We start from the raw sequence: 24,734 nt of genomic DNA, 5'->3' as shown, positions 1-24,734 counted from the left end.
AACCCAGTTACTGGTACACTTCTTTAATCTTCTTTAATCTGTGGCTAGTTGGCATCTCACAGGCATATTATAGAAAGTGTAATAGATGGTTTTGTTAACCTGGTGAATTTTCAAAAACCACAGGCTGAGCAGATCCATTTGGCTTTGATGTCATAAAATAGCACTGATGATAATTTAAAGCAGTAGCTTCTCTTTAACAAAGATTAAAGGACATGGAAATAAACGATAGAAAATTGGCATATAAACAGTACAAAAAGGATGTTCTATAAATTAATGAACAGTTACATTAAATGAGAAGTAACATTCAAATAGTGGTGATCTGTTAACCTGGGTGGAAAACTTAAATCGTATCTGTATCTAAATGTAATTTTCCCCCATAGTGGAGTCATTGTGGTGATTGCATTAGTGACAACAGTACAAATTGGTGATTTTAAACTTTATCAACCTGTACACTAGAAATCCCATACATTAACAAAGCTGCAAAATGAAAATGTTTATATTTCATCTGAACTAAATTGGCTTTCTTAGAGTATGATAAATGTTATTAAGATGGCAGCAACACCAAAGTCTTTGGCTAGACTGGATTATTATGGATGCTACATGCTTCCTTAGTCTATGACGCCCTATGAAAACACAGGTGCATCCTCTGGGGGTGATTCATTGTAATAGGGTGCACAGGACCAGTGGGGAAAAAAAGAGCTAAGCTTCAATGAATCTGATTCATTTGAAGCTAGAACAGCTGGAGTTTGTATAGTAAGGCACTTGGAAATTTATTCAGAGTGCAAAATGACATGGAAAGTACAAGATGCATTTTTGCAGTGAGTGGTCATGCTGTATTATACAAGTTTTAAAGTATAAGTTTTCCTATATTTGAATATAAAGAAGTCATAAAAAAAAAAAAAAAAAACCTCTGGAACATCTTTAGAAATGGACGATAGCACAAGAGCTCTCAGGTTACTACAGTAAATCTATTCGAACAGTATCAATTCAACAAATATAGTGCAGTCTGATCAGATGTATGATTATGGCCGTCACAGTGCCTTTCACAATATGTATGATATTCTCATCTGAAGGTGTGTAAAAGTACACAGCTACATTTCTACATTTCTATCCAGTTTACCCAGTCTCCAATTTTTAATGACGCTGTTGGCTTTTCTGCAAAACTGCTGGAGTTTTCAGAGATGGATGGAAACTAAAGGCTGAGTGAAAATGGTCACCTGTTAGATTAAGTATATATGATTTGTATAGTAATATTTACCAGCAGTTTGGAGAAAACACTGGTGTCATTCTTTAAGGGTCGCTGGGTGGTCGTTACAGTGATCGTCTTAAATTTCTAGTTTCTTTTTCATGATCAGCTTGTACAGGATCTGATAGCCATCGTCCCAGGCATAGAGGAGCCGCTCCTGTGGGTTGTACTTCAGACTGGAGTGAGCGCCGTAGCGCTTTGGAAAATAAACCAGTGGTGCATCTTCATTGGTCACCATGTCGTTGACATCAAACACACACTGCACCCGTGAGCGACCGGGCTGCTTGGTGTTGTACACCACGTACAGAGTGCCACAGATGACAAAAGCTGCCTCTGCGTTCTCTCTCGGACAGTTTGTGTCCCACATCTGCTCAATGTCCAGCGAGGTGGCGTCCAGTTTGGCCAGAGAGATGTGCCGCTCGTTCTGTAGCGTGGAATAAATGGCCCACAGGCCTTCTTCGTCCACAGCCAGGTCCATCAGTGTCTCCGGGGTCAGGCCGTACACTGGGACATGGTCCTGCACGGGAAAGACTGCGCTGTCTGTCAGAGACTTGTTCTTCAGGTCAAATTTAACCACCATTATCTCGTCAGCCTGATTTACATAATACACATGGCTGTTGTAGACAACATGTCCTGTTCCCCTCCAGGCAGACGGCAGCTTCAGGCTCTTTGACAGAGACAAGCCTAACGAGCGGGTGAAGTCTTGCACAGAGGGAAATTCGTGGACTGTGTCGTCGTTTGTCCCGTTGAAAATGTAGACCTTCCCAGAGGCCCTGCTGGTGTCTTTGCTCCACGTGCCCTTTGCCCCCCCAACTCGCTTCAGGATCTTCATGGCTTTTATACTGGAGATCATGTCACTGCAGTCTGGGAATAAGAGAGTGAGCAGATTTATGTGATGGGTGACACCTGTTTGACATTACAAGTGTGTGCACCGTGTCACCTTAAACATACATCAGAACAGTTTTTACTAACAATACCTCAGCATGCTGTTTATTAGCTTTGCTTTCCATCCATGGCTTTGCTCAGCTTCACCATCACTGGGATGTTGTCAAACCCCCGTAAAGTCACATCAAACAAGTTTCTTTTTTATTAGTTTATCAGCTATTTGATGCTTAAAGACTGGTATGCTTTTCTCCACTTGAAATCATGGTTATGATTGCACCAGGTGAGCATTTTCATGTTCTTTCTCAATGAAATGCAGCGTTTCTTCTCATAAATGTGTGGGATATAAAAGGTGTTTAAGAGCAGCATATCTCACCTGAGAGTTTGGAATATTTGGCCTTCTGCTTCTCCTTAACCAGAGTCACTTGTTGCTCTATAAGCTTGTCATCCACGTCCACACAAGGCTGAGCCCCGTTCTGAGTCTCCAGGTAGTCCAGCTCACGCTCAACCCGGTCCACCCTTGTCCCCACATTGTCCAGATTCATTCTCAGTGCCTCTTTCTCTTTGTCCAGGTTCTCTAGTTGGGAAACCATCTGTTGCTTCAGCTCCCGCAGCTCTGAGGCGTAACGGGTCGTCTGTTCGTGCCATAGAGAGATCCGGTCCTGTTGTCAACACAGGTGATTAGTTATATCTGAGTCTACCAGACACAAAAGAGGCCAGGCTCCACTTTGCCTGTTTATATTTCAACAAACTCAGCAAAACATGGATATTTGTTCTTCAGGAGCTATAAATGCATTTACGGAAAGCACTGAATAAGCCATAATTTTATGTCCTTTTCAGGCTCAGTGGACTGGGACATAAAGGCATAATAACTGGGACACTCATCCTTCAAACAACCAGGTTCAGCCCACATGTGGCAGGCATACACCCTGTTCAAGTGTCCTTCAGAAAAACACTAAATCCTAGCAGCTGTGTGCGTGCTGCTGTGTAGTGGACCCTGACCTCTGACCTCACTGTGGAGAAATGAAACGGGATTTTCTCTGCAGGTGATCGTTGATGGTGGAATGAGGGAGCCAATACTAGTTTGAAGGAGTTTGGTCTAATAAACTGTTAAAAGGCTTCAGACATAATGCAAAAAAGAGTGGAGCATTTCTTATTTGAGCTTTTAAACCAAACTGCAGTATTAAAATAGATGTGTCAAACTAATACATCTCATTTACTGCCAACCTGCCAATAGATGAGATGTATCATCATCCAGCAAAGAAAAATGCCTTCACATAGACAGGAAGTCATCTGAAAGTAATTTTTGTGCCATTTGTATTCAATCATCATAATAAATATAGTCTGTCAAGATGGTACAGGTCTTCTAAACACAACAGGTCTACTGTCATCCTTTTACGTTTTTTATTATACATATTTTTATTTATTTATTTATTTTTTTTACAAACTGCTATTTTCTGATCCAGGCAAGACCTTTAATCCACATTTTCAGCTGTGTCTCTGTGCCACAGAAATAAGACCATAATACCTATGCATTAAAGAGACCTGTATTTTCCAGCCTTTGCCCACATCTGCATTTCATTGCCTTTGCCCTGTCCCTGGAAGTTCCCTTTCAGAGGCGCTCTGGAGCGCAGGGCTCGGCAGGAAGATATTGATATTCTTACCTCAATAGCAAGCAGCCTCCGCTCCAAATAGTCAATCAGTGCTTGGTGCTGAGCGGTGGCAAAGCAGGCCAAAGTAACCAAGACAACAAGTCCTCTCATTTTGAGTCAGTTCAGTGTCTTTAGCTCCTGTGAAATCCTGACTGGAGTTTAGTGTGTGGAGGTGCCAGCAGATTCCCAGAGGTGGGCTGGAATGTTTTACTAAGCTGTTTGGGAGGAGCCAAGACCATCTGGCGGAGATGGAAGTACAGAGTCTAAAAGAGACAAGGCTGTACTTCTCATTTTTACTTTAGGTTTTACCTGGATAGCAAACTGAAAAGCCAAATCACTATATAGTCTTAAGTGCATGTTTGGATTTGAAGGGTTGGAACCTTTTTTTCTTTAAAGCACATGACTTGAATGTGGCACAGGATCACAGGTTCCATGAGTGGGATCAGGAGTCAGTGAGGCACTATAGTCCTTATGAAGAGGAAGGTCTGGGATTCAAATTAAAGTCAACGTAGAGTCGGAATGAAAAGTTCTCTGTAAAATTTACTCTGTTCTTAGTACAAAGCCAAGTTAATGAATACTATTCATGTCTTCAATTTTTCATTCACTGGTTGATGTAATTCTTCCTACTGTCCATGCTGGCCTGTGCAAAGGAGAGAAAGAGATCACCAAAAGTATCCTGGTCTGTCTTCATAGCCAACCAATTGGGTCAGGAACAGTGCAACACACTAGTTGTGTTTTCTTATTTATTGGTGGACTAACTCTCCACCAAAGTTCAGTCAACATGTCTGAGGAAACACAAAGGAGTTTTGCACTAAACAGACTTTTCGTTTTTCCAGGTTATACTGCTTTTACCTCAATTTAACTTTATTGGCTGTGGTTCTCTGTATCTGTGGGGTGGCACTAAACAGAGATCTCTGCAGGAGATGTATAATTACACTTCAACCAATTCCTGCCCACAGCAGCTGTAATAGAAGGAACAATGTTTAGAACCAAAACAGCAGTTTGGTTGAACAGCAAATTATAGTGGGAACGAAATATTGTTAAAGCTGTCACCAGCCTCCACTGTAAGCTATACAGCCACCTTGATATACAAAACCAAGACTCAACAATCCTAATTAGAATAATTACTGTTTATCTATTTAGTTGCGTTCATGCTGTAAATAATAGCATAACGCAGCTAGTTTTTGTTTTATTCACTCCATAATTTCTAGGAGAAACACATCTATGAGGGACAAACGTGACATGTTTAATATTTTAGGGAAAGATTTGATCACATATTTGTAGTGTAGTCTGTGCTCTCTTGTATGCTTTTATGGAAATGTCACCCTGTGCCTCTGAGGTGGTAGATGGATTTTGCAAATCAAACTATTATTTTCGTTTTGTATGAAGTACAGTGGAAATGCTTTGCATTTTCATATTTTCAGGACCACTGTCTGCCTGTTTTCACACAGCCAGCTGGCACTATCACCTCTGACAGTATGGTTTTATCCTCATAAGAATAATCCGACCAGAACCTGTGAAAGATGCCAACAGACCTGTACTACTGAGTCACACCCTGAATGCAGTCCAGCAAACCAGATAAGTATCAAACTCTTTGTTTCCAAAAATAATGATGTTTGTTTTGTTTTCATAGAGACATTGTCATATTCATTTAATTATGTTTATTACTGATGTGGTGATGTTGGAATGGACATGCAACTCAACCACTCGGCAGAGATGCATGTGTATTACATTAGCAACAGATAATGAAGCCTCCAGCTGTTAGCCTCTGATGCAGTGGACTGCAGAGGTCTGGTAACTGACTTTTTTCTAACTCTATTGTCTATCTAACTCTAACTCTATCTAACCAGGTCTTCATTTCACAGTTGAGCAGTAAACAGACATTCAGGAGCAGAATCCAGACTTTCTCAGGAAGAGACGTCCACATTGGACTCACTGTCTCTGTCTCCTGCTTGTCCACAAACAAGCCCAGCTCTTCAGGGTTTGCACAACAGTCTCACAGTAAAGACACAAATAGACCTGACTGTGTATGTGTGTGTTTGCACATGTAATAGTTCATCCTCATGTTCACTCAATACAAATGTGGTTATATAATGTGCACAACGATAATAAAAATACTGCTATTACTACTGTTACCACTATGACTCATACTACTATTAACTACTACATTTCTTTTTACTAGCCACCTTACTGTTATTATTTATTTGTTACTTTTTTAGCCTTCGTCTCCTTCTACCTGTAGCTGTGCATATATCCATATATGGTCCGAATGTGGTGGTATTGGGTCAAGTGGGCTGGGAAACAAATGGACATGACGGTGATGATCAGTGTTACTGTGTGTCCATTTGACTATGAGTCAATCCTTTTTTTCAGCACATTTGCCTACAGGATTGTGTGTCTTCCTCAGTGATTGGGCAGAGTGCTGTGAAAGGTCCTGAAACATGCAAACACATGCAAATTTTTTAGGGACACTGAGGGAAAAAGGATTGAGGGCCTTTTGTTATCAGGTAGGAAATCAGCAGCAGGGAGATAATATATACGCTTACAGGAACCTCTTCAAACAAGAATAGCAGGTATGTTTCATTTGATACTTTAAAATTTATGATTAGAATTGGAAAGTATAACGTCAAAGTTTACTTATTTTGTTTAGTTTCAAGAGAAAAGAGACTAAAGACAAACACATTTTAAGATCCTGTCCTGCTGTTGTAGGTCTGTAAAGGATTAAACTGCCTTTAATGGGCCAAAAATAAATGCAACTGAAGTTTCGCAATTGATTATTTCACAGTGATTTTCTCTTCCAGAACAAGAAAATCAAGAAACAAAAGTGCGACTGAAACTGACTGCATGCGATCAACATGGAGTACACATTCAGAGCAGTAAATCGGACACCTGGGATTATAATCTGGAGAATTGAGGTAATTTGATTTTACTTGCTGCAATAACAATTGTAAACTGAAGTTGTTACAAGTTTTATTTTAGTTTGATTCTGAGTAAAAAGAAAGAAAAATCCTTTTACTTGTCCAGAGTCTGTCTGGTGCATATTAAAGTAAAACAGACACCAGATCTCTTCTCTCTTTGCTGCAGAAAATGGAGCTGGTTCAAATCCCTGAGAAATCCTATGGAAACTTTTATGAGGGTGACTGTTACGTACTTCTGTCTGTAAGTCTGAGAAGGTGTCTGATGAATCATGGTGGTTGTGGGGACCAGGATGCTTGTTCGTAATGGAAAAGTGACGAAACTCTCCTGTCATTTATGTAATTACACAGCATCTTTATCGACACACCGCCCTGCGCTCACTGTTTCCCACTGTTGTTTCCCCAGACCCAGAAAGTGAAAAACTCTCTGTGTTATGATATCCACTACTGGATCGGCTCAGAGTCCTCTCAGGATGAACAGGGCGCAGCTGCTGTTTACACCATACAGCTCGATGAATTTTTGGGCTGCACTCCAATCCAACACCGTGAGGTCCAGAACCATGAGTCTGAAGCCTTCAGGGGATACTTCAAACAGGGAATCATGTGAGTGAAAGCTTCACTAATGCCATTAATAGACAGTGGAACAGGCCGTTAATATAACTGTTCTGTCTTGTTCAGCTACAAGAAAGGTGGCGTGGCATCGGGCATGAGGCACACTGAAACCAACACCTATGATGTTAAGAGACTGCTCCAAGTCAAAGGGAATAAAAGAGTGACTGCCAGGGAGGTGAGCCATGCTCCACAGGAGGGTTTTTACATTAGGACACACAGGAGTAAGAGCGCTGTCTGCTTTCATTCATTTCAGGTGGAGATGAGCTGGACGAGCTTCAACCTTGGAGATGTGTTTTTGTTGGATATTGGCAAGACCATCATTCAGTGGAATGGACCGAAGAGTAACAGACAGGAGAGGCTTAAAGTAAGATTTGAGAGAGCGTTCCCATATGAGTGAAAAGACTCTAAAAAGTCTGACAGTGAGCTGGGTGCTGCTGTCCCACCTAGACCAGGTCGAACCATCACCGTCATCAAACCACTATGGAAAGTTGTGGGAGGGAACAGTTCAGCTCATTTCCTTCTTCCTAAAAACACGTCTGGATGCCATGAATGGTTCACTGTCTCACCACACACAGTTCAAATTTATTTAAAGCAATAAAGTTTCGACTGAGAACTTTGTTCTTTCAGGACACTGATTTTTCCTTCTTCACATTTATATCAACAAACATTATCATTTTTTCTAGCTCACATTTTAGTGTGTTAATCTGTTTGTTTGTTTCATGTCCTGTGATAAGAGGAATAATAAGATGAAGGAGAAGAAACTTAATGAAAAACAATATAAAAAAGGACCTTCTGAATCTCGTAGATGTGTTTTTCTAAACATTACTAAAAGCTGCGAATATCAGAGAGCTTGTGGCACCACCAAATAGAACTGACAATGGTGCATTGTTAATATTTGAAATTTTAAAAGATTGTAAAATTACATTTTTTAATATTTGCTCTTAAAAGTGCAGAATGAAGTCTGGGATTTCTGGATTGCATAGTCTTAGTTTTACCGCTGCTTAACAGGGAATGCTGTTGGCCAAGGACATCCGGGACAGAGAGAGGGGAGGTCGGACAGACATCAGAATGATTGATGGTGAAGCAGAGGACAAATCTCCTCAAAACATGGAGCTCCTGAATGATGTGCTTGGAGAGAGAACCTCCAAACTGAAGGACGGGCCACCTGATGAAACCGTTGAACAGGAACAGAAGGCAAACCTCACGCTCTACCAGTGAGCCTCTTCCTGACCAGTCATATTACTGCAGATCAAAATTCATCCATGTTCAGTGTGGTTTGAATTTGATTTCTCTGGGCCTCCTTTTCAGAGTGTCAGATGCAGATGGTCAGATGAAGGTCACGGAAGTCGCCACCAGACCCCTGGTTCAGGAGCTCCTCAGCCATGACGTGAGTTAGTGCTGAAACACCTACACAGATGTGACAAAGTTTAATACTGTAGGATGCAGAAGAAGTTTGATTGCCATACTTGATGTCATTGTCATTTAAGGACTGCTACATCCTGGACCAGGGAGGGATAAAAATCTTTGTGTGGAAGGGGAAGAAAGCGAACAAAGCTGAAAGACAGGCTGCTATGGCCAGAGCTCTGGTGAGTGACACGTCATAGGCTGCTGTTTGATCGATCTAGTGGCACATATTTATTTATTTGACGGGCTGTTGCAGGAGTTCATCCATGCAAAAAATTACCCCATCACCACAAACGTGGAGACGGTGAATGATGGGGCAGAGTCAGCTCTCTTCAAGCAGCTGTTCCAGAAGTGGACAGAAAAGGACCAGACTCAAGGTCTGGGCAAAGTCAATACAAGAGGGAAAGTGGGTACGTGTCTTTGTAAATACACAAAAACAAAACCAGCAAAAAAAGGAAAATAACATGTTTTTTTACTAAGAGGGCGGTGGTTGATGTTTTTTTTTTGTTTTGTTTTATGATTATTTTTGCCTTAGCTCATGTCACACAGGAGAAATTTGATGCTTCATTGATGCACGTGATGCCAGATATCGCTGCACAGGAGCGAATGGTGGACAATGGCACAGGTCAAGTTGAGGTATTCAACACTTCACAAAAACTGCTTTACTACCAGATTAGCATGCTAATATACAAATGGCAGCATAACAATTTAAATGTCCAAATGTTACACAACATATCCTAGATGTGATTATTTTATTATGGTGACTGCAGAATGCTAAACAGTACATGCTAATTCATGAAAACAGAGTCAAGTTTCACAGTGTGGAATTTGTATGAGATGCCTTACAAATGGCCTCCGTGCACAATAGTGATACTTTGCTTTGTAATGCTCACTAGTAGTACAGAACAGCACAGTCTGCTCTTTAGTCCTCATTTGTTAACGTAACCTTTACATACACCCAGGTGTGGAGGATTGAGGACCTGGAGCCCGTGCCTGTGGACCCCGAGTGGTATGGCTATTTCTATGGAGGTGATTGCTACCTGATCCTCTACACTTACTTGGTTAACAGCAAGAAATGTTACCTGCTCTATATATGGCAGGTGAGGAAATGCTGTAACACAGTCTTACATAATAATAATAATTTACAGTAAATTCTTAAGTTTCTTACAAAATCATCTCTCTTTCACTGTCCTGGCTATTTTTATTGATTTTCAGTTTTTTGCCACTTTTAGGGGCGTCATGCAACACAGGATGAACTGGCAGCCTCTGCATTTCAGGCTGTGGACTTGGACCAGAAGTACGGTGGCGAGCCAGTCCAAGTGAGAATAACTATGGGCAAAGAACCGAGACACTTTATGGCTATTTTCAAGGGTAAAATGGTAATCTTTGAGGTATGGCTCTTAATCACATTTTTAATAATTTCTTTGGTAACATTGTTTGTTTATTTTTTGTTATGGTGTCTTATCAACACAAGGATATGCTCTTCTTAAGTGTTATTTTTGGCCGGTGCATACAGTTCTTGTACAAATTATTTCCTTCCTTTTCTTTAAGGGGGGCACGTCTAGACACGGGTCTTCTGAGCCAGAGCCTCCGGTAAGATTGTTCCAGGTCCACGGCTCTGACCCATCCAACACAAAAGCCATTGAGGTTCCTGCTCTAAGCGCCTCTCTGAACTCCAATGATGTGTTTTTACTAAAGAGCCAATCAGGAATTTATCTGTGGTGTGGAAAGGTAATGAAGATGGAGTTCAAGTATGATTAGTTTTTAGGTGGCCAAAAATGCCCAGAGAGTGTTGCATGTTTTTGTGTAGGACTGTTTTCATGTAGCTTAGAACATTTCATACTAATAGTGTTTATCCAACTTTGTGGTAGCAATTTGAGAAAGATGCGTTCCTGTTTCAACATAAAAGCCAGGTCCACATCCAATAGTTTTTTCTCTGGGTTGGAGGACTGACTTATGCAGAACCCTAACCTCCAACCAGAACATATCCCCCAACATCAGTGTTTTACCTCAGCAATACTCTGTAACTGAATGGGAGCAAATCTCTGCAGCCAGATTCCTTGTGCAAAGCTCTCCAAGACAAGTTGAAGCTGTTATCGTAGCATATTATTGCCCATGCATTTCAAAAATCACATAGACTGGTGATACCATGCTCCCCACAATACCTCTACAGGGAAGCGGTATAGATAATGGGTGGGCAGATGGCTATAAAAGTGTACTATTTGGGTGTCCACATATTTTTGGCCACACAGTATAAGTATTTTTCCTGTCAAAGTTCCCTGAACATAACATTAAATTTTAATCACTCTTTTAAAATGTAATTTAATGTAAAACTACAGTAGAGTTTATAATGATTAACTTATTGTTCACAGGGATCAAGTGGAGATGAGAGGGCCATGGCGAAGGAGGTCAGCTGTGTGATTCAGAAGGGCTTTCAGTCAGGCATGGAGGAGACTGTAGCTGAGGGCCAGGAGCCCATTGAATTCTGGGAGTTGCTTGGAGGGAAAGCTCCTTATGCAAATGATAAGAGGTAATAAATGCTATAGATGTCGGCAAAGAAGCTTAGAGGGTTTCCCAGTGGTCACATGATCATTTGTAGAGGAAACATGTTTGTTTTCCGCTGTTGTATGAAGTTATGTGTTGTTGCCCACAGGTTACAGCAGACAGTTTCAGACCACCAGCCACGTCTGTTCGAATGCTCCAATAAAACGGGACGCTTCATTGTGACTGAGGTGACTCAGTTCACACAGGACGACCTCAGTGAGGATGATGTCATGTTACTGGACACATGGGACCAGGTATAATTTCACACTGTGCCAGTTATGAACAATCTTTTTAAAGCTGTGATAGCCCAAAAAATCGAATGTTTATTGTAAATGTCTTAGGTGTTTCTATGGATCGGTAAAGAGGCCAATGAGGCTGAGCGTAAAGAAGCAGTGATCACAAGCCAAGAGTACCTGAAAACCCACCCAGGTGCCCGAGATCCAGACACCAGCATCATCTTGGTCAAGCAAGGTTTCGAGCCTCCCACCTTCACTGGCTGGTTCACAGCTTGGGATCCCTCAAAATGGAGTGTGAGTGTTTTGGGTTTTGGAGAAAATATAGCATTGGTGTGTGTACATTTATGAGTAAAACACATGCAATACGCAGACACACATTTCCTCCTTTTAGGGAGGAAAGAGTTATGAGGAGTTGAAGAAGGAGCTGGAAGATGTAGCATCACCTGTTGCTGTTGCACCTGCATCCCAGGGAAATCATTCTGTAAGCCTTTCAATGGGTTCTTTGCTGCAAATGTCCAGTCCTACCTGATGCATGGTTAGGATTAGCATGTTAGCAATTCCTTCTTTAGTGTAGCTAAAGACTAATGACACACATTAATGCACAGATATATGAACACATTTTTTTTTCCTTTCATTGGATATTTCCAGGAGAAGGACTGTGTTGAAAATGAGAAAAGCTCACAGTCTTTTCCACCAGATGCTTTGGTTGGAAAGAACATCAGCGAGCTGCCCGAAGGTGTTGACCCCACCCAGAAAGAGGTAAGCGTAAGTGTGTGTGTGTGTGTGTGTGTGTGTGTGTGTGTGTGTGTGTGTGTGTGTGAGTTGAACAGGTGCATAAACAAGTCTTGGTATCATCTACTGCTTATCCTGGTACATCCAGGGGGCCTGGAGTCAATGAGCCCGACAGGTGGGGGTACACCCTGGACAGATCGCTAGTCCATCACAGGGCTGACACATAGAGACCAACACTCACATTCACGATTCACAATTAACCTAAACCCAACCCTGCATGTGTTTGGACTGTGGGAGAAAACCCACACAGGCACTGGGAGAATTACTGTGAAATTTCGTAGTTATTTCTAAGAAGCTTCATATGAATTGTTAGGATTTATAGACCCATTAATAAAGCTTCACCATAAAAACATCTTCAAGTTATTATTATTATCCTCCATGATTGATTATTCAGGAGCTACTTATGAACTTGTAGTTAGTCTTATTTCTCCCCATTGAGTCTTGAACAAGTCAGTATTTTGCGTATCTTGCTGTGTCAGCCAAATGTTAGCATGAGTCTATACAGTGATTTTTCACACCACAGAGTATATTCAACAATTCATTTGTTCACTTGCTACATTTTGTGAACTGCTTTTCAGAAATACCTCAGTGACTCTGACTTCATTAACGTATTTGGGATCACCAAGGATGACTTTGTGAGCATGCCGCGATGGAAACAACTGAACTTGAAGAAAGAAAAAATGATGTTTTGATATTTTTCCTGTAGGTGAAATAAGCAACAGTGGTCAAAAGCCAACAGATTTCTCTTCCATATTGATTTTCCACCTTGGCTCGTTCTCCTTGTTAACCTGTTTGAGGAAAAAGCAGCTCCAGATTTTTGAGTGCAGTCATTTTTTAACAATGTGTCTCTCCATTCCTTCATTTGTTTTGGCTCACTGTAATACACGTTACTTACTATTGTTTTTTAACTTGTGCTCATATTGCACCAGGACTCTGTTACATGACCAACTCTTGTGATAAAAACTATTTGAAATCTTAATATGAAAAATTATAAGTGTATGGCTTATTCTTCTATGACTTTTATTAAGGACCTAATTAAGCCCCATTGTTTCTGTAAAGATCATCATTATTATTATTATTATTATTAAAAGGGCCACCACAGGCAGGGTTACCGCTGGATACTACTGACAAACAATAATAAATGACATTGAAGAATGGGTAATGTATAACAGAGTCAAATATGCATATTACATAACACATCTGCTGATTAAAACACTCCACAAAATGATCCTGATAAGTGCAATGTTTTTATTTTAATACCTGTTAACTTCTCCTAAGGCCTGCTACTCCTAATAAAACAACATAAAAATTGTTCGTTGTGGAAACCTGTCTTCCAGGTCCCATGTTGTGGCACCAGGTTTGCATCCTATCAAGGTACTGCTTACAGTGCTTTTTTCATAAGTCTTTTTCAGACAGGCATTGGTATTAATTGGATCACATTGGTCACATGGTGGTCGGGGAGAGCCAGAGAACCAAGGGGCACTGTGGTACAGCCCATGACAGGTGAAGATGCTCAGAGGCCGGCTAAGAGCTGCCGGACATCCCGCTCCCCTGGTGGTGGGAAATAACCAGAGAACTAGGGGGCACTGAGACACAGCCCAGCACTGAGGGCAGCTGGATGTCCCAGTCCCCTGTGGCAGTGGTGGTGGTGGAGAACCAGAGAACCAAGGGGCACTGTGGTACAGCCCACACTGGGCGAAGGTGTCTCACAAGCTGGCTAAGGGTGGTTGAACATCCCAGTCCCCTGGTAGTGGTGGTAGTGAAGAACCAGAGAACCAAGGGGCACTGAGGTACAGCCCATGCTGGACTAAGGGGCTCATAGGCCAGCTAATAGCTACTGGACGTCCCGGTCGTCCCCCATGTGGTGAGGAAGAACCAGAGAACCAAGGGGCACTGAGGTACATATATATAGATAGATAGATAGATAGATAGATAGATAGATAGATTAGATTAGATTAGATTAGATTAGATTAGATTAGATTAGAATAGAATAGAATAGAATAGAATAGATAGATAGATGTTAATGAAGTTAATTCATTTAAGGACAATATTGCTATTTTGGCTTTTTTATTATTTTCAAGTATGCTGACATTCACTGAATAACACTTTTAAGAAACGATGCTGTAAATAGATTTTTCCAGGTTTTTTAACCCAAACCTGTAAGAAATTTCTGTAATATTTCTGCATTGGCTCAATAATGTTAAGTCTCATTTAATTAAAAAATGGTGTTTTCTTTAGTATAGCAGAATAAATATTTTCAAAGGTGCACACAAATCACTAAACAAGCATTATTTACTCCTTTTATTTTGATATGTCTGGAATGCAGTTACAAGTATAAACTTCAGTTGTTGTTACATGTGAACATTTATTTCAAAGCTCAGGACAAATCAAAAATATCTAGACCAAAATACACACCACAATATGAATATATTTTTTGCATTGTGTGACCAAAAACCAAAGAAACAATATGATTACTTGATAAATGTCTTACTGACGTGTGCTGAAACAGAAGTACTTTCCCCTGATACTGTAAGGGATCATAAGTTAGAAATATAACTACTGTATTATAAAAATAAACAAAAAAAAACAACCCTTTGACCTGTCACGAAGATAACAAGAAAATAAACTGTTGAGGACAATGGTATAAAGATCCAGTGATTGTGGATGTATATTCAGAAATGTCTGACCAGCAGTGGTGATCTGGCCCAGTGTCAGCTGGGATTGGCTCCAGCTACAGAGCTGTGGACCTGATAGACCAGCTCAAGTTGTTTATGACCAGCCTGCTCATAAACGTTCACTGCAGCACATGTGAATTTACAGCATCATTACAATATAAAAACACAACAAGAGACTCAACGATCAGACAAATGTTACGGTGCATCTATACAGACATGAACATGCTGCCTTAAAAACACAGCATGACATCACTGTATTAATAGTATGCTTTATCTCCCATACTACAAAATCAGTTCAAAATTGTGATTTTCATTTAAGAATTTTCAGTGTCAAGTGATATGTTCCCTCAAAAATGAAAATGTTGTCACCTTGAAGGATGACAGAATGATGTGAAGTCAAAGTAAATTTAAATCTCTAAATGCCAATAGTTGCAGTAAATAACTACTACATATGATTCGACATGTATACGTGTAAGAGTACTACATGCAAAATTACAATTAATTAAAAAGATCAATTCATGTGTAGTTTGGAAATTAATATACATTCATAGGTGCTCATGCAAACTCACAAATTAGGGGAAAGGGTCTACTTTTGCCTCAAGCATTGAAACAAACAAATGCAACCTTGTAAAAAATAAAAATAACTTTGATTAAATATAAAATGTGTATAACAAACACAGTCATCCAGAGACTCATCAAGTTTCACTGCAAATGTGCAAACATACAGTATTATCATGCAGGCAGAGAGAATACAGCCTGCAGCAGGTCAGCTGTTTAGTTCTCACTGACATGTTTTGTTGTAAAGGGAATGTAGTTTTCAATGTAATCTGACAGATTTACACCGCAGTGCAAAAACTTTAAGAAGTGCAAATACAGCCAAATCAATTTCCCTAATTTTTCCAAATAAAACAGAAAAAGGGACCATATGAAAGATAGTGAAGTAAAAGTTCTTTTGGACATCAGTAAGGCAGTAAACACATGGCAATTTCCCTTATACATAAACCTAACTAATAACCTAAATAACAGCTGTCTCACTACCTGATCATAGCCAGACAAATATCAAACATGCTGTAAACATTTACAGTCAACTCTTTAAAGACCAAAATATCTCTAAATGAAATCAAAGGTTCTTTTAAGGTATGGGAGAATTTACTGATCCCCTTTTGAAAAGACGACCTGTAACAAGCTCTAAGTGTCTGAAATGTTCAGACTGCCTCTCTAAATTTCTGTGTCCAAAGGCGTAGTTATGACTGGAACAGAAAAGCAACAGTCCTTGACAAAAAGCTTACAGAGTTCACTGTGCTCTGTATCATCTTAATCATGACTTGTACAAACAGATTTTCTTCAGAGGTTACCAAAGAGGTAAACAGTCAAAGCAGCCATGTTTACTTTACCTGTCCATCCAGTTAAGCCAAAGTTAAGACATATTAAAAACAAATGATTGGCAAATCAGTATTCGTTCCAGCTAGGGATTCCAGCAAGTAAATCATGTGGATCCTGAGTTCCTTTGTTTTGACTTTAAAACAAACTTACATTTCTACTACAGTGTACTGGAATTATTTTCATTAAAGATACATCTCCTAGTTATTGACTAACCTATTAATCATTTAGTCTATAAAATGTACAAAAAATAAAATCCTTGCTTTGTGCCACCAGCAGATATAGATCTCCATCCTCTAAGACAAAAAAGCAGCAAACCCTCACATTTAAAAGCTTTTTTCCCCTTGAATATAACCAAATCATCAACAATCAAAACTTATTTTGCCCAACAGTGGATAAAACCGATAAAGTTAAGACACAACACAAGCATCAGGGTTTTTGGGGTCTTGGTTCTCGTGGTCGTTGACCTGGCAGCTGTTGGTCGGACTCTCCTCTTTATTCTCGGAATCATCAGGCAGCTCCAAGGTGTCCCCTGGAAAGATCTTTTCCTGCTCTGGAGTCTCAGCAGATGCATCCTCATAGGCACTTACACTGTCTGGGTCGTCTGGTGAACGATCTAGTCCGAAGTCGACACAGTTTTCGACAGGCCTCTGGAGGACCCCTTCTCCAGAGACCAGTTTGTTCACTGCAAGAGAGGGCATGTGGCCCAGGGGCTTATGAACCATCCTCCACAGCCTCACCAGACCATTTGCTTCATCCTCTGTTCCTGCACCCTGTCCTGTCTCGTCAGATGGTCTACTTCTGTTCTCACTGCTTTGAGGTTCAAGCAGGGACGTGTCTTTTTCTTCTCCAGGTGCAGCTTCTAGCTCCTTGGCATCATTATTTATTTTGGGCTCTTGTATTGTTGCTTCACTTCCATGTGTGTTCACTAGACCAGATGAGTTGTTAGTCCTTTCCTGTAAGGAGAAATGTAAATTCATTTACTAAACAAAACTCTGTTTGGGCATTTTCGCAGCAAAGATGCTGTTTTTCAGTAGGAACATACTTTTATTCTAACATCTCATTTAACAGTGATTATTATTTGTTCCTGACTTTTCTCAGACCATAACACTATAACAAATTAATGTAACATTACATGATGTCCACCACAGCCAGTGATAAAGGTACTAATTAGCAGGAGTGAGCAGAGAAAGGCAAAGAAAAAACAAAACATGCAGCACTTCCATTTTTTACATTTGGTAACAAGTGATTATACTTCTGTTAATGTCTCATGCAACAGGTTCCATAAATCAGCCAAATTGAAAAGCCTTGTTCCTCTGTAATGTTAGTGAATGTTCTTCTTTCTGTTGCCACATTACCTCTTTTAATCTCTCCACCTCTTGCATCAGAGAGCAAACCATGCTCTCCAGCTTCTTCTTGGCCTCCCTCTCTCGTTCCAGCTCCTATAAACGCAGAGACAGCGTTACATCACGAGTGAACCAGCGGCTGGTCAGTTTAAACTTGGTTATAATTGAAAACAAAATGTCACCTTAGAATGGATGAAGACTGACAGAAGACCAAAAGAAACAGAGAAGAGTGGCATTTAAATGTGGCGTTTCAGTGTTGCTGAGGCCTTAACGTACCAAACTAGCTTGTCCTGCTTCCCTCTGGGCCTCAGCCAGCAGCTCCTCTACACCCTCCAGCGTGTCCTGTAAGACGTCCACCTGGAACAACAGAGCCTCACGCTCGACCTCCAGCCCACGCAGCTCCTGCACCACCTCGTCGTAGTTAGCCTGCAGCTCCAGCTAAATCACAAACACAGTTACAAATCAGTGTGGGCAACTTTAGAGAAAGGAACGCCAGTCAGTGGGTGGGCAAGTGTTTAACAAGCTCTCAAAGGCCCCCGCCAGTGGGAGGCCTCATCGAGAGCCACGACAATCCCTCCATATGTGAAGGAATCTGTAACACTGCAGTGAGCTAATATTATACCTCACAAAACAAGACTTTTTACTGTGACAACCATCATCACATTTACAATGACACGGACAACAAGAATAAGAAATGCTCACCATTTCTGGGAGTCCCATGCAGAGATCCTGGTCAGACTGCTGAAAAAGAGAAAATAGTATTTATTACTGATCTGAAACAAACAGGCCCCACACGTATTCAGAAAGCCACAGTTCTGGTAGCAGAAACTATAGTGAAGGGTTAATGCTTCACCTGGTCCACACTTTGTTTTTGTTTTATTTTCACCTATTTGATCCGACACAGACGTCTGGGTCACAGATTTCTAAGGACTCATACACGTTAAAACTTGTGACCATATCTAAATATGTTTGGGAACTGTTCTCAAGCAACAGTATGTGATAAGATAAAAATGTTTGTAGTGGCAATACTGCTGAAATTCAGGTCACCGAAGTCACTGGAACACTGGATTACATAAATATACTTGTATTAATATATATATATATATATTTTGTTTTTTTTTTTTGTTTTGTTTTTTTAACCACAGTGCTGGTAAATTTGTAGAAAACAAAACTTAACAAGTTTGGATTTTTGTAGATAAGCATTTAAAGTTAATTTCAAATGTGTTTGATGAAGAACTTTCTGGAAACATTAATTCAATGGGAAAGGTTAAAGAATAAAAGGACAGTTAATAAAATACAATTAAAATATTTGTCTCTGCCAGTCCCACACAACAGTAGCTTCATCATTATGGTTAAAAATATTTTTTTGATATTTACTGGACTGAATTTGTCTTTCCAGCTTGTATATTATCGACATTATAAGTGGGAGCTTTGCATTCAAGCCCCTTTTACAATAATCACACAAGTATTATCAGCAAAATGTATTTAAAGTACAAAAAGTCAATTCTACATAGTGTCTCCTGTGACTGATATTATAGATCCCCTTATTAGATTTTTGATACTGATGCCCTGATGCATTTTGCTCTTGTATTGCAAGATGGAGTTACTATTAAGTATTTAATATTTGGCCCAGTTGTTTCCAACCGAGGACTCAACCCTTTCCAAATGATCATAACACACAAGTATGAAACACTGCCATCGACCAAAAACAAAGAAAAAAGGGGAGTGCTGGGTCCGAGGCATAAAAAGGGTTTACACATCAAAATCAATCAGATATTGAGGCACCATAACAAGATCAATGGTCTAGAAAGAACAAACTTAGTTCTGGTTATTTGTCTAATCTTTAGTTTTCTTGTGAAATACCCAATAATCTGATCTTAAACAGGTCTTTAAATAAAACCATCTGATGGGAAAAGCTCAATGTCAACTGAAATGTGGCAAAAAGCCACAACTAGACTCTGGTTAAGTATTAAACACAGGTTAATTTATTTCTAGTCTTAACTAAAACCTTAATCTGAAAAGCAGCTGCTGACTATTAAACTGTTACCTACCCTCCTTTTGCATACCCAAGTTAAACTAGCTGTTGTACGTACATTTTAAGGGTTATATTGATGAGCTTCGTATCACTGGAAAGGAAACACTTTCTAGTTTATTGTGACTATTCAAAGTTGGTCAACAATTTTTGGTAATAAGCCCACAGGTGAGCCCGGGGTTTTTTTAAGTAAAAACTACACACACAATAAACATGAGTATAAAGCAGAATAAAATCGACAGGAAAAGTAGTAACTTCCCCCCACTGCCTGAGACATGATATCCAGATGTGAACACCTGGACGGTGGGCGGGTCAGCCCTGGCTCCTACCTGGCTGTCACTCCTCCTCCTCAGGGTACCTGCCCGGCTGTCGCTGCGGGTCAGACGCCTGGATGAGCTCTCGGTCTGGTAAGGAGACCAAAAACCAAACATCACATGTAGACATGTAGACATGTAGATAGATAGATAGATAGATAGATAGATAGACAGACAGACAGACAGACAGACAGACAGACAGACAGACAGACAGACACACACACACACACACACACACACACACACACACACACACACACACACACACAGTCAAAACAACAACACACAAGGCGCTAATTAGCTAATGGGGAAGTTAACTGACGCTACGGGTCCGACCAAAACAACAGCTGTTGTTGATACTAAACAGTTAACAGGGTGGTCTACCGTCAAATGACCGTGTCCTTACGTTAACGGTGTGAAAACACAGCCGTGAAACGGAAGCTTAGTTAGCTTCTTTAGCTCCAAACAGCCATGACGCCGTGATTTCTCACCTCCTTTATGATGTTGCGCAGAGACTCGTCCTCGCTCATTCCCCGAGAAAACGCCCGCTTCCTTGGAGAACCACTGCTGTCCAACGTAACTGAATGCATTTTTATGCTTTTATAGAGTCTCTGTTTATGTAGGCGGCTCCTCCGAGCTCTCTGGGTGAAGTAACGCTCGGTGTTTGTTTGAGACGCAGCGGCAGCAACGGTGTCCACGCCCAGGCTGACGTCTACGGAAGGCCACGGGGGCCAAACGCGCTGCGCCGCCGATCCCAGAGGGAAGTCAAAGATCAGGTATTTTAAGATGAGTTTGTTTACTGTCAGTGATGGACAGAAACTAACACACTCTCATGCTCACTACTTGGCCTGTAGCTTCCATAGCTGCAGTTATTAGCTACAGAAGAAGTATTTACCTACGAGGCATGTACCACTGGAGTACTACTCACAGTGTAGTATGTATAAGGTAGTAGCATATAGTAGATAAATACATCTTATGCCAGTAAAAGTAACCAGCTGCAGCATTAATGTTATGTGCACATTTACAGAAGCCTGCTATGCTGAAATACATCATTCTGGGTAATGAGTACTTTAACTTTTTAAAGTATTGAGGCTAGTACTTTGAGGTAAGTACATTGTCATTGCAAGACCTTTGCTTGTGTAGAGTAGATCTATTTCTACAATTTGGTATCACTGCTATTATTTAAGTAAAGAGTACAGAGGTTTCTCAAGTACTGTATTTAAGAGCACACCTGCTTCCTCCCACAGCCCAAATACATGCAGCTTAAGTTATGTGGTGACTCAAATTGTCCGTAGGTGTGAATGTGATTGTGAATTATTCACTGTCTCTATGTGTCAGCAGAGATCAGCTCCAGTCCCTCTACACTATATGCAGTATAGGTATTGGATGGACGGACAATGCTTAAGTATAATCTTGAGGTACCTGTTCTTTACTGTAGTATTTCTGTTTTATTTTTCTTTGTACTTCTACTCCTCTCCTTTTTGTGTTGCAGATATGCTACTTTTCAATCCACTACTTTCATCTATTCATAATAACTTTTGTTATTAGCTACTTTGCAGATGAATTTATTATATAATACAAATGCAACCAGCTCCCAATGTCTGTGTGGGTTTCCTCTGGGTACTTTGGTTTCCTCCCACAGTCCAAAAACATGCAGTCTGTGGTTAATTGGTGAATCTAAATTGTCTGTAGGTGTGAGTGTGTCTATGTTTCAGTCCTGTGATATATTTGTGATCGTCCAGGGTCCCGACCCCTGTGATCCGGATTAGGACTAAGTGCTACAGCAAACGTATGGATGGTAGTAAATCTCGAGAGGGATACCTTTGTACATTTATTTAAATAATATTTTGAATGCAGAACTGTACCTGACTATTTCATGGTTCTTACCTCAGTGTTGGTAAATTAGAGAAAAACAACACTGTACCGGTCCCCAGTCCATCACAGGGCCACAAAGAGACAAACAACCTCACACACTCACACTCACTCCTATGGGCAATTTAGAGTCACCAATCAACCTGACATACAAGTTTTTGGACTGTGGGAGGAAACCAAAGTACATCCAACTTGTTGGTCATGCTAAAATAAAAATGAGTTATCCCTTAAGAATTTATTTGTTAATGGTTTATTCTATTTAGTTAAGATAAAAGTAGTAGAACTTGTCACTTAGACAAAACTTTAGCAGTTATGTGAACCTTAATGTGACATCTAAAGTGTTTTTAAGCTGCTTCCTGCAGTAAAACAGGTTCTTCATATCATTAGAGTGAAGCTGCCAAGTCATGATGTCACTTGTACAAGACAGACTGAAAGAAAGGACAGAATACATTCATGCCTGGGGAGAAATAAATGCATAATCATCACTAACTTAGTGCAATTTATTTTTTAATCTTGACTATAAAGTTTGAGGTAAATTCCCTATTGGTTGATGACTATAAAGAGCCCTGTTTTTACAATGAAGCCACCAAGATAAGACCTGAAAGATGCATGAAAACCAATAACTGAAACACACTTTACTGTGCAGTTGCAACTGTGCCTTCCTCCACCAGGTGACACTAGTGGGCCAATAATGCCAGGCTCAGTCATAGCTTGTAGATGTGTAATTAAAGAACAACGGTGTTTCAGAAATAACACAACTTGTATTAAACACAAGTGCAGTTATGAAAACAATATCTGTCTATGGTTTGTGACTGAGCATCTTTAGATCAGATCTTGATACGTTTGCATATGTAGTGAACCTATAGCCTCAATAAGACTCATATGTGAGTTGAAATTCCACAGCCCATAATATTCACTAGGAAAAAAAACATTTAGAGGTTCATGACACATTAATTTGGCTTATTACCAATTTCATAACTTGTTATATATTAATTTTAAGCCGATCTACTGATGATCACAAAACCTTATAAATAAACGTTTGATAGATAGATAGATAGATAGATAGATAGATAGATAGATAGATAGATAGATAGATAGATAGATAGATAGATAGATAGAAATCTAGTAAAGAAATGCAGCGGAATTTAGGAGGCACTGCCAGTGTTAAAATCAATCACAGCCATTCACAGCAGTTGAAAACAGGTAATCATTAAAAACAATTACACATTATGGGCAATTTTCCACACTGCCTACGCGATTTAAGCATTTCAAAAACTTTAATGATGAAGGATGAATGGCCCCCAATTTGTAGAGAAAAGGCACATAATGACTTTGGTGCTTCATATGGAGACTTTGACGCTTAGTTTAAAGCGCCCTGCTGAGAAAAGCTCGTGAAACATCTAAATAATCTGCATCTGACCATCTGGTAGTCCTACATGAAGATCCATCTTCAGTGATCTTTTGTTCAGATGCGCCATAAATATTGAGATGCGTGTGATTTGGGGGATGATGTGGAGAATTCTGGAGGAATTCATGCGGCTTTTTCTTCACTTTACACCATTAAACCCATTTATAACAGCCATCGTTTCTGCCACCATCATAATAACCTAATTGGGCAATATCTCTAATGTGAGACATTGTTTGTGCACCGTAAAAGCGTTTATACTCTCATAACAGAGCGTGCACCCTCCCTTCGCTCTGTCCCTCTTGACTTGGTGACAGACCTAAAAGCCTTTTGTTGCAATCTTAGCCAATGGAGACGGATTACGACACCGGGCAGCTGAGATATATAAAGAGCCCCTTTTTGAGCGCACTTGCACATTTTTCAGTGACACTTCTGAACATTCATACACCTCCATGGACTAAATTGTACAGAAGACCCCCCAAAACAACCATTTGGTTAAACTACATGTTGTGACGAAGGCTATGCATTCATCAGACAGATAATTTATTCACTTTCAATCAAAACAGCCTGTACCGAGACACACTGGAACGCACTTTTTTGAAAATTTATTGCAAAAGCTCCAGCTGCAGAACGAGCAACTTTGGGGAGATCGTACTGGATTAGATGCAGGTCACTGATCTCCTGCCTTTTGTAGGATAAAGCAAGGAGCGGCGCGCATTCGTGAAAGAGGATATAACGGGATACAGGGAGTAAAAAGACAAGAAAAAGAAAAGAAGAAATTGCATTGTCCGGTGTCCACGCATCGTCATGCCGAGGTACAACTTCTTACTCTGCTTGATGGTGCTCATCTCCCTGGGACAGTCGGGGAGCGATGAGCCCAATCTGCTGCTGCCTCCTGCCAGCGAAACACCCACGGATGCCGGTCTGTCGCTGCTGGACGAGGACGCTGGTGCCCATGAGTGCTCCGCCTGTGTTTGGAGGGAACAGAGCAAAGTGCTGAGACTGGAGACCATCAAGTCCCAGATCCTGAGCAAGCTGCGCCTGAAGCAGGCGCCCAACATCAGCCGGGAGGTGGTCAATCAGCTGCTGCCCAAGGCGCCTCCGCTCCAGCAGCTCCTGGACCATCACGACTTCCAGGGAGACGCGTCGTCTCAGGATGAGTTTATGGAGGAGGACGAGTACCACGCCACCACGGAGTCCGTTATCACCATGGCCTCTGAGCGTGAGTTATAGTTTACAACCCAACTATATTGTCTCCAAATGCGTCATGTGCGTAATTGTGGAGCAGTTAGGTTCAAGTGACTCAGGCCTGCTGCCTTGACGGGGGGCTCAGTCAAGTCAGTGACCTAACCTACATTTTCAGACTGAGGCTGAGGCTCCACTCAGTGTGTCTGAAGCGGACTGATAAAATTAGACAGATGACTCCG

General features: G+C 40.7%; 3 protein-coding genes across 5 annotated transcripts in view; 2 read left to right on the top strand and 1 right to left on the bottom strand.

Annotated features, from left to right (window-relative positions):
* Window positions 1-645: 645 nt before the first annotated feature.
* olfml3b (olfactomedin-like 3b) lies at window positions 646-3,963 on the bottom strand. Its single transcript, XM_026308068.2, has 3 exons — window positions 3,793-3,963; window positions 2,505-2,790; window positions 646-2,110 (listed from the first exon to the last, which is right to left on the bottom strand). Exons 1-3 carry the CDS (start codon window positions 3,889-3,891, stop codon window positions 1,326-1,328), a joined length of 1,170 nt encoding a protein of 389 aa, XP_026163853.1. The 5' UTR covers window positions 3,892-3,963; the 3' UTR covers window positions 646-1,325.
* Window positions 3,964-6,292: 2,329 nt separating this feature from the next.
* On the top strand, window positions 6,293-13,321 carry avil (advillin). 3 transcript variants are annotated; one of them, XM_026308065.1, is made up of 20 exons: window positions 6,293-6,353; window positions 6,582-6,695; window positions 6,865-6,939; window positions 7,102-7,298; window positions 7,374-7,482; window positions 7,561-7,671; window positions 8,316-8,521; window positions 8,616-8,694; window positions 8,795-8,893; window positions 8,968-9,121; window positions 9,247-9,347; window positions 9,674-9,811; window positions 9,944-10,102; window positions 10,263-10,442; window positions 11,084-11,241; window positions 11,365-11,509; window positions 11,597-11,785; window positions 11,883-11,972; window positions 12,140-12,250; window positions 12,862-13,321. In XM_026308065.1, exons 2-20 carry the CDS (start codon window positions 6,636-6,638, stop codon window positions 12,973-12,975), a joined length of 2,475 nt encoding a protein of 824 aa, XP_026163850.1. In that variant the 5' UTR covers window positions 6,293-6,353; window positions 6,582-6,635; the 3' UTR covers window positions 12,976-13,321. The 3 variants fall into 3 exon arrangements, with proteins under 3 accessions (XP_026163850.1, XP_026163852.1, XP_026163851.1); XM_026308067.2 differs by lacking the exon at window positions 6,293-6,353 and adding an exon at window positions 6,364-6,489; XM_026308066.1 differs by lacking the exon at window positions 6,293-6,353 and having other exon boundaries at window positions 6,522-6,695.
* A 5,935-nt stretch (window positions 13,322-19,256) lies between these two features.
* The window catches only part of gdf11 (growth differentiation factor 11), a 22,158-nt gene continuing 16,680 nt past the window's right edge, over window positions 19,257-24,734 (top strand). Inside the window, exons 1-4 of the mRNA XM_033325210.1 lie at window positions 19,257-19,366; window positions 20,543-20,606; window positions 20,654-20,806; window positions 24,070-24,529. Coding sequence (XP_033181101.1) covers window positions 19,257-19,366; window positions 20,543-20,606; window positions 20,654-20,806; window positions 24,070-24,529 — 787 coding nt within the window. The remainder of the gene's footprint in view (window positions 19,367-20,542; window positions 20,607-20,653; window positions 20,807-24,069; window positions 24,530-24,734) is intronic.

Source organism: Mastacembelus armatus, chromosome 5, assembly GCF_900324485.2.
Source record: "Mastacembelus armatus chromosome 5, fMasArm1.2, whole genome shotgun sequence".
NCBI classification, from domain to species: Eukaryota; Metazoa; Chordata; class Actinopteri; order Synbranchiformes; family Mastacembelidae; genus Mastacembelus; species Mastacembelus armatus.
The sequence above is the reverse complement of the archived record's forward strand: the minus strand, read 5'-3'. Positions and strand labels throughout refer to the sequence as shown.